The 13,723-nt window shown below is 41.9% G+C and overlaps 3 protein-coding genes across 3 annotated transcripts in view; 2 read left to right on the forward strand and 1 right to left on the reverse strand.

Annotated features, from left to right (window-relative positions):
* The window catches only part of Rad17 (RAD17 checkpoint clamp loader component), a 29,697-nt gene extending 29,203 nt beyond the window's left edge, over positions 1 to 494 (reverse strand). Inside the window, exon 1 of the mRNA XM_055601881.1 lies at positions 292 to 494. The gene's annotated coding sequence lies outside the window, so the exon portion shown is untranslated. The remainder of the gene's footprint in view (positions 1 to 291) is intronic.
* On the forward strand, positions 2 to 13,631 carry Ak6 (adenylate kinase 6). Its single transcript, XM_055601891.1, has 5 exons — positions 2 to 293; positions 2,467 to 2,559; positions 10,414 to 10,472; positions 10,580 to 10,725; positions 13,056 to 13,631. Exons 1-5 carry the CDS (start codon positions 266 to 268, stop codon positions 13,246 to 13,248), a joined length of 519 nt encoding a protein of 172 aa, XP_055457866.1. The 5' UTR covers positions 2 to 265; the 3' UTR covers positions 13,249 to 13,631.
* Positions 2,481 to 4,323, forward strand: Taf9 (TATA-box binding protein associated factor 9). The gene is made up of 2 exons (XM_055601889.1): positions 2,481 to 2,559; positions 3,297 to 4,323. The coding sequence occupies exon 2, from the start codon at positions 3,314 to 3,316 to the stop codon at positions 4,106 to 4,108; it is 795 nt and encodes a 264-aa protein (XP_055457864.1). The 5' UTR covers positions 2,481 to 2,559; positions 3,297 to 3,313; the 3' UTR covers positions 4,109 to 4,323.
* Positions 13,632 to 13,723: the final 92 nt, after the last annotated feature.

Consider the following 13,723-nt stretch of genomic DNA (forward strand, 5'->3'; position numbering starts at 1 on the left):
CGTCCGGCGTACTGCCTGACCCGAAAGCCAGGCCAGAGCGGCGGCCCGGGTTCCCACCGTTCGGTGGAAGCGTAGCACCGGCGCGGGGAGTCACTGGTGCGTGCCAAGGTGGCCTAAGCGCGCCGCGAGCACCGCGCGGGGCCTCGAGGGACCCTAGCCGCGGGCGCACCGGGCCGCCCGCCGTTTCCGGCTCCTCCCTGGAGAGCCGCGTCGGGCGCGCGAGGCGAGGCGAGGCGCGGCGCTGGGCCGCGGGTGGAGGAGGACTATGAAGCTTCCGAACATCCTGCTCACCGGTTAGGGCGCGCGGCGGGGCCGGGCCGGGGGTGCCGAGTGCCGCGAGGTCCCGGGGCGCCTGAGGCCGCGCGGCGCGGCGCGGCGTGTCGCGTCAGGACCCGGCGCTCGCGGCCGTTGAGGGGTGGGGGCGGGGGCGCTGATTTGGTTGGCCAGACGCGCCGGGCCGTGGAGGAGAGCGCCTGCCGCGTCCGGCTCCGCTGCTCCGTCGGAGGTTTGGTCTTCGTGAGGCTGGTATTTCGCGCGGAGAGCGGGCCGCCGAGCCTTTCTCGGGGTCGTCGGGGCCGGGGCCGGGGCCGGGCTTGGGGTGTTGATGTCGAGGTGTCGTGAGACTGTTTCTGGCCGTTAGGAGACGTGGTAATTGCGCGTGGTTCAGTCCGTGGGCCTTCCTGGTCGTTAATCACCCCCCCCACACACACACACACAGCACCACCCTTGCTTCTGAGAAACACTTCCCCAAATGATTCGGTAGATGGTCCTGGGTGCTAGTGAAGAGACGTGACTCGTGAACTTCTTTTCGTTCGTGTCACGGGCTTTGTTGTTGTTTTCAGTGCTGAGGCTTCTGAGCGTGGAATTATAAGATCCGGATGGGCATCTACTGAGCTTTAACTGAAAATACTAAGTTGTAACATTTAACAGCATCATGGAATGGGTGTAGATGTTAGTCCTTTAAATAAATAAATAATAAAAATTAAGAGTGTGAAAGCCAAGTTTTCAAGTCAGTTAATGAGTCTGTCTCGGTTGTGAGGCTTTAAGACCCTTAGGAGGAACATTTGACAATATCTGATTTGCATGGTCAGACAGAGGTTGAAGACACTGAAGCCAGGAGGCCACAGAGAGGGACCCTGGTGATGTAGGTAGCTCGGTTGGTGGAGTACTTACTGGTAGATATGAAGCCCTGGGTTGGATGCCCAGAACTACAAGAACTTGATGGGGTGGCATGTGTCTGTTATCCCAATACTAAGGATGAGAAGTTAAAGGCCAGCCTGGATTGTACAGCGCCCTATCTAAAAAAATCAAAACTAGAGGGACACGCTAAAGCCTGCAGATTCTAATAGAATGAGCATGGTGAATACAGAGTTCACACATGTTGAATCAAGGGTTCAGATTGGTGTATCACAATGAAAATATCATTTTCCTGAGTATGAAGACATTTACCAGAGCTATTTATAATGTCCAAGTTGATTTCAATTATTTTTAAATTTGAATAGCTGAAATTATGAATTTGATTGTCTTATAATTGTAGTAGCAATAAAAGGAGAAAAGCAAAGAACAATGAATAGTTTAATTTATGCAAAAGGATGTCTATGCTGGATATATATGATGTGTGTATGTGCATACATATTTTAAATACATACCAAGTAATACATTATATCCCTTAGATAATACACAAACACACAGAGAGTTAAGTGAGAAACTAGTTTACAATAATTACTTCTGGGGAAGTTACTAGAATTAGGGGTAAAAAGTAATAATGAGATATCTTGTACTACTTAAATCCTTCTCATTGAATGTTTTTAAGTTGTTATTAAAGCAATAAATGATGGTAGTTTGAGGTACCTATTTTTTTTTTTAAGTTTGTTTCATGTGTGTTTTGCCTTCATATGTGTTTGTATGAGGGTGTCAGATGTCCTAGGACTGGAGTTATAGGCAAGTGTGAGCTGCCATGTGGGTGCTGGGAATTGAACCCCAGTGCTGGAAGAGCAGACAGTGTTTTTAATAGCTGAGCCATCTCTCCAGTCCCTAAGGAGGCTAATTTTATGCTGGGAAATTTCATGGTCTTGGCTGGCAGCATTGGCAGTAAAATTGCTGGAGTCCTGTCCCTGGAGATTAGGATACAGAGGCTAATGGCCAATCATTTCTGTAGAATTTTTGGTTTTATTTGGTTTTGAGATAGGGTCTCTATGTATCCCTGGCTGTCTTGAAACTATGTAGAACAGGCTGGCCTTGAACGCACAGAAATTCACCTGCCTTTGTGCTCAGAGTAAAGGTGCATACCACCATGCCAGGCTTTCTGGAGAATTTTTTATTAGATATTGGTATATGTTCAGATATGATTGCTAATTAAGAAATTTTTCATATTAGTGAAGAGCCTTAAGGGCAGAAGATGGCTAACATCTAATAAGTAGTAGTTGAACAGTGGGTTTTTTTTGTGGCTTTTTTTTTTTTTTACAGGTACACCAGGGGTTGGAAAAACCACACTGGGCAAAGAACTTGCATCAAGATCAGGATTGAAGTACGTTAATGTGGGTGATTTAGCTCGAGAAGGTAAGGAACACTTTGATTGGAATTTTGTTTTTATGTCAAGTAGTAGAGTGTTAGTACTGCTAAGTATTCCTAGAGGGGCCAAAACGCAAAAAAACCTGGTAATAAGCAAAACATACTCTGCTAGGGATCCAAGAAATAAAGAGCATCATATGTCCAGTATTTTTACATAGTTATTTTGGACATGGGCTAACCCAAAATTGTGGGGCAGTAATAATTGGCACAGTTCTGTGGGGAGACTGGATAGATAAGGTCTGGTTCTGAAGAAGAGGGAAAATGCTGTGGGTTCAGCAGACAGAGAGGTTTGAGTGATTCTACACATATGTAAGAGACAGTATATTCCTCTCTCAGGAAGGACAGATTACCGTGAATTTAAGCAGTACAACGTGCATATTACGTTAGTTTTTAAAATCACTTTAACTTTGACAGTTGCATGCCCAGGCTCATTGCATATAGTCTAAAGTGATATTTTCACTTACTTTACCCTGTTTTCCCCTAATCTTTTATTACTTAACTTATTTGTGTCATCCTTTTTATAGTCTACGTTCACAGAAGGAACTCTGTATTTGAACAGAGGGAAGGTTAAGTGTGCTTAAAGTAAAAAGATTGATGTTTTGTGTTTTAAATATATATATTTTTAAAGTTTTAACACATTTGAAAATTTTAAATTCCTAGCAGTTGCTACTAAAGTAACTATTTCGGTTTGATCTAATTCCATATTTTTTTTAAATGACCTAAAGTCTGATCACCGGATATCATGGAGTCTGGCAAGATGGCGTCTCCCAAGAGCATGCCGAAAGATGCACAGATGATGGCACAAATCCTGAAGGATATGGGGATTACAGAATATGAGCCAAGAGTTATAAACCAGATGTTGGAGTTTGCCTTCCGATATGTGACCACAATTCTAGATGATGCTAAAATTTACTCAAGTCATGCTAAGAAAGCTACTGTTGATGCAGATGATGTGCGATTGGCAATCCAGTGCCGTGCTGACCAGTCTTTCACTTCTCCTCCCCCGAGAGATTTTTTGTTAGATATTGCAAGACAAAGGAATCAAACCCCTTTGCCATTGATCAAGCCATATTCAGGTCCCAGGCTGCCACCTGATAGATACTGCTTAACTGCTCCAAACTATAGGCTTAAGTCTTTACAAAAAAAGGCAGCTGCTCCTGCAGGGAGAATAACAGTGCCACGGCTAAGTGTTGGCTCAGTTTCTAGCAGGCCAAGTACTCCCACACTGGGCACACCAACTCCACAAACCATGTCTGTTTCTACTAAGGTGGGCACTCCAATGTCCCTCACAGGACAGCGGTTTACAGTGCAGATGCCTGCTTCTCAGTCCCCTGCTGTAAAGGCTTCAATTCCTGCCACGTCAGCAGTTCAGAATGTTCTTATTAATCCATCGCTAATTGGGTCCAAAAACATTCTTATTACTACTAATATGGTATCACAAAATACAGCCAGTGAGTCAACGAGTACATTGAAAAGAAAACATGAAGATGATGACGATGACGACGACGATGATGACGATGACTATGATAATTTGTAATCCAGCCTGGATGCATGTAATGTGTATACTTGGTCTTGAATCCGTTGTACTGAAATTGAACAAGCATGTTAGATGTTTTAAAGCTGTATTTTAGAAAATGGTATTTAATAAGTATACTTTGCTTTTTGATTGAAATGTTCAGTTTTAATAGAAGTAGTAATGGTTTTTTCATCAACGTTTATGCATAAAAATAAAATTGTCATTTATCAGTTTGATTCTTGGTACTTTGGCAATTATGTTCAGAAACAGTTTCCCCCTCAGCTTGAAATTGTTACAGCCTTTGTTATTATATCTCCTGTACTGCCTACCTCTAATGTCTTCAGATGTTCATCTTATTTTGCAGCAGGGTCTCTCTAGTACTGGCTGTCCTCAAACTCACTATGTTGGTCAGGCTGGCCTTGAACTCTCGGGGATCCTCCTGCTTTTGTCACCTGAGTGCTGAGATTAAAGATTTGCACCACCACACCAGACCAGATATTTATTTTAGAGTCTCTTTTGTGTATTAAGAAAATACTCTTAGGGAATTATCTCTGATTTATATAACTGTGACACCTATTTGGAGAAATTACTTGGTCAAGATTTCTTCATATTACTAAATTATATTTCATTTATATGTTTAGATTTAGCTTTCTCAGTAACCTAATTTTTCCATTGTGTTTGGGGGTTGGGGTAGGGCTTGGTTTTGTTGTTGTTTTGAGACAGTGTTTTACTCTGTAGCAGCCTAAGCTGTCCTGGAACTAACTCTGTAGACCAGGTTGGCAGCAAGATCCGCCTGCCTCTCCTGAATGCTGGGATTAAAGGCATGCACCACCACCACCACCTGCCACCCGCCCCGTGGTATTCCTAAGACTCTGGCATTTTTCCGAAGTTTTTTATGTATATGGCTTCTGAGATAGCTCAGTGCTCTGCAAGCACAAGGTAAAAGGCAGGGTCTTGCTGCATGTGCCTGTAACCTCACTGTTGGTAGGTGGAGACAGGCGGGTCCTGAGAGCTTGCTGGCCAGCTAACCTATTCCAAACAAGGAGCTTTATTTAGTGAGAAGCCCTGTCTTGAGGCAGTAAGGCTAAGAGCAATAACGGAAGGCACCCAGTGTCCTCATCTCTGCAAAGGGACTCACACACATACATTGCTATGCATGCAACACACACACACAGGTGCGCTCACAACTTTCAAGCCTCCCCTAACATATTGAGGATATGCTAGGTACCCATCCAGTTCCACCCCTAGCAACACAGGCCAATTTCCAGACTTCCCGTCATCTTCGGTTTATTATAAATTCTTTGAGGGAAGGAACTGTATCTGTCTTTATATATTCTGTTCACTGGTGTGTCTTATCCCTTCAATCACTAGTACATGTTTGGTAAACTTGTGTTTTTGAAATGAGTATTTGAAAGTGTATTACACTGTTTCATTAAAATATGTTGGCATGATCCTTCATTAACCAGGTGGTAGTGGTGCACACCTTTAATCCTGGCACTTGGAAGCAGAGGCAGGCAGATCTCTGAGTTCAAGGCCAGCCAAGGCTACATAGAGAAACCCTGTCTTGGAAAAAAAAAATGCTTCTGTTTTGGAAGCCAATGAGATGACTTAGTAGGTAAAATCACACAAAGAATTCACACATGCTTTGATCCATACATATTCTACACATATCATATAAACACATAATTATAAAAAAAATTTAAGACCTTCGTTTCTACATCAAAAGAGCCTGGGGAGATGTTCAGCAGTTAAGAGCACTGGCTGGTCTTCTTGGGGACCCAGTTTTGGTCCCCAGACTCACATAGCTCATAAATGTAACTCCAGTTCCAGAGGATCCATCACCTTCTGGCCCCTGGACACGAGGGATTTACATGATTCACAGACATACAGCCAGGCAAAACATACATAAACATTGAATCTTTAAAGAAAAAAAAATCTTTAAAACACATTACAGTAAGTATTCTAATTCTAAAGGTTAATTTTGCAACATAAATCTATTTTATCAGCATATAATTTTTTTTAAATATGTTTGTCTGTTTGGGTGTTTTGCCTGTATGTAAAGTCTATGCACTATTGTGCATGCCTGGTGCCCATGGAGGCCAGGAGAGGGACTTGGATAAAGTCAATAGGAACATACAGTTTCTGTTTATCAAACTTGTCTTGTTACGAGTTTCAAAGTTAATACAATCTGAGAAAAATAAGCTGTGTCAGTAGAGCAGTGGTGCGGATCTCTGTGAGTTCAAGGCTAGCCTGGACTACAGAGCAAGTTCCAGGATAGCCAGAGCTACACAGAGTAACCCTTTCAGGGGAGGGGGAGTACATTCTTATCTGACCCTACCATTTCTGAGTGGTATCTGCTTTGTGCCATAGCAGAAAAATCAGGTGAAAATGGATTACAAACAACAAATACCAGACAGCATTGCTTCTGTGCTATAGAGGATGGAGTAGTATTTGGTAATAATTTGGATAGACAAGACACTTGAATGACCCAGGAGAACACTGTTCTGAATTCTTTGGGTAACTGTCCACTCTTTCTATGAGAACTAAGTCCAGTCTCTCCGTGCAATACAAACGTGAACTAGATGAAAAAGTATGTCATGATAAAAGAAGGAGAAATCATCCACTAATGATGTTACTAGTCTAGCTAAGAATGTTAACATCAAGGAAGGAAATTACAAATGAAGGAGGACTATGACAGCACATATCGCTTATCATCTTTGTGTGCTTACAGATAAATGCAAACCATAGATAGTCACTGTACAGCTTAAGCACAATTCCTCTTAAGTTCCATTTGTTCCAGTTTGAATCCACAGTGCCCTCCAGAGGCCTAAATATTTGTGAGTTTGTTTGAGATTGGGGGCGGGGGGGGGGAACTCACTGTGTAGCCCTGGCTAGCCTTAGACTCGGGGCCACCTGTCTCTGCCTCCTGACTACTGTATTTGAAGATGTATGTCACCATACCCAGCTGTTTTAGATTGAAAATAGTAATAGTTTTTTTTTAATTATGTGTGTATGTACATGTGAGTGTAGGTGCCCACAGAGGCCAGAGGTATTGGATCGCCTGAGGTTAGAGTTATAAGCAGTTATAAGATGCCCCATATGGGTGCTGGTAACAATTCTGGGCCTCTGCAGGAGCAGTACACGCTCTTAACCAATATGCCTTCTCTTCAGCCCCATTAGTCCCACATAGTGATGCTGGGAGTTTGTGAGACTTGTAGGAGGTAGGGCCTGGCTGGCAGAGGTGCCGGGGTCTGTCCTTGCCGGTTACTGCTTCCCTTCTACTTCTTGGGTTGGTCGCCGTATGAAGTAGTGGCAGCTGCAAGCTCACACCACCTTGGACTGAAGCAGCTTGGTCATGCCTTCCCTGACACAAGGGCTGACATCTGAAAGTGTTTATCAAATCTTGACTCCTGTTGTCAGGTAGGCGCCTATTTAACATACCAAAGTGGACCTGGTCTCCAGGTTCACCCAACATCCCTCATTCTCTACATGTTACGGGGTATTCGGCCATTTGTCCCAGGTTTGAGACTAATAGTCACAGCAATGAGAAAGGTAATTGCTATGATATGGACCAAGGATTAAGTAGTTCCTAAGCACCACATCCTTTCGCTGCTGTAGTTGATGGCCTTGGATGGTTTGTTTTACTGAGCAAGGATGCCCTGCCTTTCACAGCTTTTTTTTTTTTTAATTTATTGACAGCACTTGGCAGTGATTTATGAGTTAGTTCATACTTGTCAAGGAAGAAGCATACTTGGCAATGGAAGCAGCATTGCTGTTTTTCTCCAGTCTTCCACACCAAGGCAACTCAGTTTCTTAGGCTGACGTTTCTGCTGAGTGTTTATCCCAAAGACAGGAGTCACACCAGGTGCAAGAGAGGGAACTTCACTCTCCACTCAATTTCAACCTGTAACAAAACATAATAGGAAAGAAATTGACTTTATATCCTGTGCTTATAAAGGTCAAAATACGGGTAAGTCTAGATTGTAGTTGAGGATGAGTGTTTTAGCTCCTTAGAGAAAACTTCTGAAACTAGCTGTGACTTGTTGAAAGTTCTGATGTTAAATTTAAATTCCCCACTTTTTTTTTCTAATCCAGTGGTAGGATCCAAACACAGGGCCCTGCACATATTAGGCACGCATCCTACCACTGAGCCCAATTCCTGACAGCCCTAACTTGTCATCTCTGTAATTTTTGTTTGTCACTTTGGTTGTTTTTGAGACAGGGTCTCTTCAGTCCCAGGCTGGCCTATAACTTTCTTTGCAGCTGAGAATGACCTCGAACTCTTGATTATCCTGAGTGGATTATAGGCATACAGTAACACACCTGATTTAGTTAATGCTGGCAATCAAACCCAGGGCTTCGTGTACAATAGGCAAGCATTCTACCAACTGAATTAAAGGTTTTTTCCCCCCAATTTTATGAATGAGTTTTTTTGCCTTTGTGTATGTATGTTATGTTTACCACATGTATGCCCGGTGCCCACAGAAGCTAGAAAAAGAAGGTGTCATACAGACAATTGTGAATCACCATGTGAGCTCTGGGATCTGAACCCAGGTCGTCTGGAAGAGCAGCAAGTGCCTTTAATTGATATGCTATCTCTCAAGCCTCTGACTTTTAAAATAAAGCTGTTTTTTTGTTTGTTTGTTTGTTTTTGTTTTTGTTTTCAGTTGACTATTTGTGAGATTGAACTCAAGGCCTTGTGAGTGCTAAGCAAGTGCTCTACCACTGAGCTACAGCCCCAAGTCCAAGACCATCTAGTTCTTGAGAGGAATGGCTTCTAGGGATTATTGACTCATCCCCAGTCCTTATGAAAGTGTGATCAGGAATTGGGATTTATTTCCAGAAGAAAGACTCTAAGATTGCTTAGAGTGAATTTATATTCTTGACCTTAATCTGGAACCCAATCTTGGTTTTTGGTTTGGTTTGGTTTTGCTTTGCTTTTTGAGACATGATTTCTATGTAGTCCTAGCTGCCCTGGCACTTGCTATGTAGACCAGGCTGGTTGCAAACTCAGCGATCCACCTGCCTCTGTGTTCCAGAGCCTTGGGATTACAGACATGCGCCACCATGCCCAGCCAACAAACCCCATCTTAATGTGTCTAAAAGTCTTTATATTTGTCTGTTCATGTGTTCTCTTTTCCTCCCAATCAATAACAACAAAAAGTGTTATTTTCTTCCATTAATAGTCTCATAAACTTTGATATTGGGTACCCCCCTTAAAGTTATTTTTTATTTAAAATAAAAAAAAAAAGGCTGGAGAGATGACTCAGATGTTAAAATGCATACTTCTCTTGTAGAGAAGCCAACTTCAGTTGTTAACACCTACATTAAGTGGCTCAAAACTGCATATGACTCCAGTTCCAGGAGGTCCAATGGCTCAGGCCTCTGTGTGTACTCACACTCCAACCCTAACCCTAACCCCTCATATGCACATAACCACACACGTACACATAATTAAAAATAAAGTAATTTTTTTAGCTCGACATGGTGGCTCAGGCCCTCAATCACATCATTTGGGAGGATAGGGCAGGTAGATCTCTGAGCTCAAGGCTAGTTAGAGATGCATAATGAGACCCTGTCTTAAAGGGGGGTGGGGGAAGACATAAATCTTATATTTAAAAAATTGTATTTGTGCCAGGTAGAGGTAAATCATGCCTTTAATCCAGCACTCTGTTGGCAGAGGCAGGCAAATCTCTTGAGCTGGAGGTCAACTAGTCTACAGAGCGAGTTCCAGGACTGTCAGGGCTACAAAGAGAAGCCCTGTCTTGGAAAAAAAAAAAAAATCTATTTGGTGTTAGATAACAGAGGACAAGAGTTAAGCTCCTAGCACCTACTTCAGGGCTTACAGCCAGCAGCCCATAACACCAGTTTCAGGGGTTCAGCACTTTTTTCTGCTCTCCTCAAAAATCGGCCTTCAAGTACACAAACTCACACATAATTTAAAATAAAAATCTTAATTTTTTTAAACGTAAAAGTTTCATATGAGCTAAGCATAGTGGCACGTGCCTATAATCCTAGCACTCCAGAGTTTGGGATCAGAGGCTTCCTCGTTCAAGGCCGGGGTGGGCTACATGGTGAGGCTCTGACTCAAGGGCACAAAGCAAGCAAAGAAAGTTTTAGATGTGTTGCCACCCAGGTTTCCTTCTAGGTAAGTTCCGGTTTTTCAGTGTTGCTCTTTCTGTTTGTTGACCGAACGGCAACCATCATATTGTGCCTTTTCTTGCATCTGAAGGAACCGTTGATGTGTTTCTTCAAATCTAGAATTAATTAAAAAACAGTGAAAACTATCAGGAAATACTAACAAGCTACTGTAAATCTCTTTCTAGGGCAGTTATATGATGGCTATGACGAAGAATATGGTTGTCCCATTTTAGATGAAGACAGAGTGAGTATGACTGAACTGAAAATACATTTGTTGAACTTCATGGGCAAATTAATTTTTGTTTCCTTCGGAGCACTCATCTTTTTTGTGTGTTCGTGTGTTCATTACAGGTTGTTGATGAGTTAGAGAATCAGATGAGAGAAGGCGGCGTTATTGTTGATTACCATGGTTGTGATTTCTTTCCTGAACGCTGGTTTCATATAGTTTTTGTCTTGAGAACAGATAATAGTATATTGTACAAACGACTTGAAACAAGGTAAGGAAAAGAAAAACATTGATTTTGTTTTTTAGAGGAAATGAATTTTTTTCTGATTCATAAAGTTGGCTGACACTACCATGAGAAGACTTCGTTTGAAAAGTAGCTGCTTTAATTGTTCTCTGTAAAGTAAATCAGTGTGATTATGATTATACTGAACCAAAGACATTTGTACAAATGAGTACTCTCTGAGTAACAGAATATCTCAACTGAATTTTTTTTTTAAGACAGGGTTTCTCTGTGTAACCCTGTCTCTGCCTACCAAGTGCTAGGATTAAAGGCATGTACCACCACTGCCCAGCTTCAACTGAAAATTTGATTTAATAAAATATACCAGATAGAAAACCTCACATAATCATGCTTTATCCTCTATACAAGCCTTTCCTAGAAAAAGAGCCAAACAGTAATACTCTTTGTTTAAGGACTATCCATTCAAATTATCCCTACACCAACAATGGGGAAGCTTGTGAAAATTAACAAAATATGCTCTGGGTGGCACACACCTGTAATCCCAGCACTTAGTAGATAGAGGAAGACTTATTTCTGAGTTCAAGGCCAGCCTAGTCTACAAATTGACTTCTAGGACAGCCGGGGGTACACAGAGAAACCCTGTATTGGAAAAAAAATTAAAAAGAGGGCTGGAGAGATGGGCTCAGAGGTTAAGAGCACTGGTTGCTCTTCCAGAGGTTCTGAGTTCAAGTCCCAGCAACCACAGGGTGGCTCACAACCATCTATAACGAAATCTGGTTCCCTCTGATTGTCTGGCAAAACACTGTATACAAAGAGAGAGACAGACAGACAGAACTAACAAGATAATTCAGCATTTCACAATTACTAAAATATATATTGGCCCCACCCATATAAAGCATATTTAACCAGAAAAGGGAAGTTGGAGGGAAAACTACTGGTTCTTCTCATTCTCTGGTGCATTGGTCTTCACCTGAATCTAGCTTGTTCTGTTACTGTCCCGGTAAAACTGCCTCTTCCTCCTTCTCTCATTGCCCCTTTAGTAGCCTCCCATTCCTCTTTCTTCTCATGAGAGTTGGGCATTTCCTATTCTGTCAAATCTTTCTCTAATTCATCACTGTTTCTGCCACTCAATTAGACATCACTTTCAAGCATGGCTGCTTCCTTCTACAAACTAACTTTACTTTACTTTCATTGTTTATAATTAAAGGTGTGTACAACCACACCTGGATCTAAGCTTTTCTTTACCTGTAACTTGCTCTATACCAGGCTGGCCTTGAACTCAGATCTTCTTGCCTCTATCTCCTGGACTAAAGGCATGTTTGCATTGCAGCCAGATCACACAACCTAGAACGTCTTTGGATGTGATCTCTTGCCAAAGCAGCCATGTTTTGATTTAAAATTCCTCTACAGGCCCTGTAACTTTTTAACTGGTTATTTAGTTGTTAGTTTACATACTGCCTAAACATTATTTGAATTACTTTTATTACCTTTGGGATTGGTAAAATACAGATAACATTATTGTGATGAGTTATCCAACTGATATATGGTAACACTTTCCTCTTGTGTATACTATCTGTCTTTATCATAAATCCTTGCTATGGATCCCTTTATTAATCCCTTAGCCAAGAATCTGGCTTGAGGGAGGTACTTGTTTGTTGGCCAATTGGTGGTAATTATTTGAGCAGCTAATAAATTAGCACAGAATTCAGATAAACCTAATGTTAGTCTCATAAATCTTAGTTTAGTCCTCATGTCAAAGAAGCCCGTCATATAGATGCTAGTCTATTTCCTCTAGACAAAGAGAGTAGGAAAAGAAGTTTTGTATAATTTTTTATATATTCAAAAAAGTGTCTATAACTCACTATCACAATCAATAGAAGACACAGACACCTGCTAGATTTTTTAATAGCCTTATTTCACCCAGAGCAGAGCAGATACTAACCCTCTAAAGTACCTTTACCTCCCAGCCCCATCCCAAGTTACCTCCCATCCATAGTTCCATAAATACTTGTTTATTCTTCATCTGGGCCAGTTCCTCCATCCATGCCGGCCATGTGCTTCTTCCTTCTTCCTCCTCCTCTACTGTCTCCTTCCCAAGATCCTCAAGCCCACAAACCATAGCCACACCTACCTCATTTGCCCTGCCCAGGTGTGTTAGCTTTTTATTGGTCTAATAGGAATAAGTTTTTAGGCAAGGCTACAAATATTTTGTGGTACCTGTCTGCTCATAAAAGACAGCAAACAGACCTTAGGGAGCAAATTAATTAACAGTCAAATACAAAGCACCAGATCTTGCTGTTACAGTTCCCAAAGCTATAGTTAACGGCATTATGTTCACTTAACCTCTCTTTGCCTTCTAGGGGTTATAATGAGAAGAAACTACAAGACAATATTCAGTGTGAGATTTTTCAAGTTCTTTATGAAGAAGCCATAGCATCTTACAAAGAAGAAATTGTGCATCAGCTGCCCAGTAATGAACCAGAAGAGCTCGAGGATAATATCAACCAAATCTCAAAATGGATCGAGCAATGGGTCAAAGACCATAACTCTTAACTTAGAGACTGGGCAGCCAGGCCCCACCATAGCATACACCTTTATCCCAGATCTTAGGAGCAACAGCTGGTCTACATAGTGAGTTCTAGGCCAGCCAGCGCTGTGTAGTAAGACTCTGTTTCAAAGGAAAAAAGAAAAAAGCCTGGCCTCAATACAGCTACCCTTGTTGAGATCACTCAGTCCACGCAATAGAAATACCCAAGGCTCAGAAGAAAACTGTGTTGCAGTTGTAGCTGCTGCCTGGATTTCTCATCTCCATGAGAAAGCTTAAACAATCTCAGATACGAATATTAAGGAGTGAGCCCGAACATTGTCTTCAAAATGATAATAAATTTGATCATTAAAGTGTAGGTGATCTCTTAAAATAAAAATGGAAAACTAAAGATACAGCATCAGTATCCCTTTTTTATTTTGAAAAAACTAGAGGGGGCTGATGAGATGGCTGAGGTGTAACAGCACTGACATAAGGCTGAGG

The sequence above is a fragment of the Psammomys obesus genome, unplaced genomic scaffold, assembly GCF_907164565.1.
Source record: "Psammomys obesus unplaced genomic scaffold, mPsaObe1.curated_primary_1811, whole genome shotgun sequence".
NCBI classification, from domain to species: domain Eukaryota; kingdom Metazoa; phylum Chordata; class Mammalia; order Rodentia; family Muridae; genus Psammomys; species Psammomys obesus.

Excerpts from the sequence above, each read along its gene's own strand:
- Ak6 (XM_055601891.1), top strand. The coding sequence starts at position 266 with ATGAAGCTTCCGAACATCCTGCTCACCG. Across the intron at positions 294-2,466 it reads TCCGAACATCCTGCTCACCG|GTACACCAGGGGTTGGAAAA; the intron begins GTTAGGGCGCGC and ends TTTTTTTTACAG. Across the intron at positions 10,473-10,579 it reads CCATTTTAGATGAAGACAGA|GTTGTTGATGAGTTAGAGAA; the intron begins GTGAGTATGACT and ends TGTTCATTACAG.
- Taf9 (XM_055601889.1), top strand. The coding sequence starts at position 3,314 with ATGGAGTCTGGCAAGATGGCGTCTCCCAAGAGCATGCCGAAAGATGCA.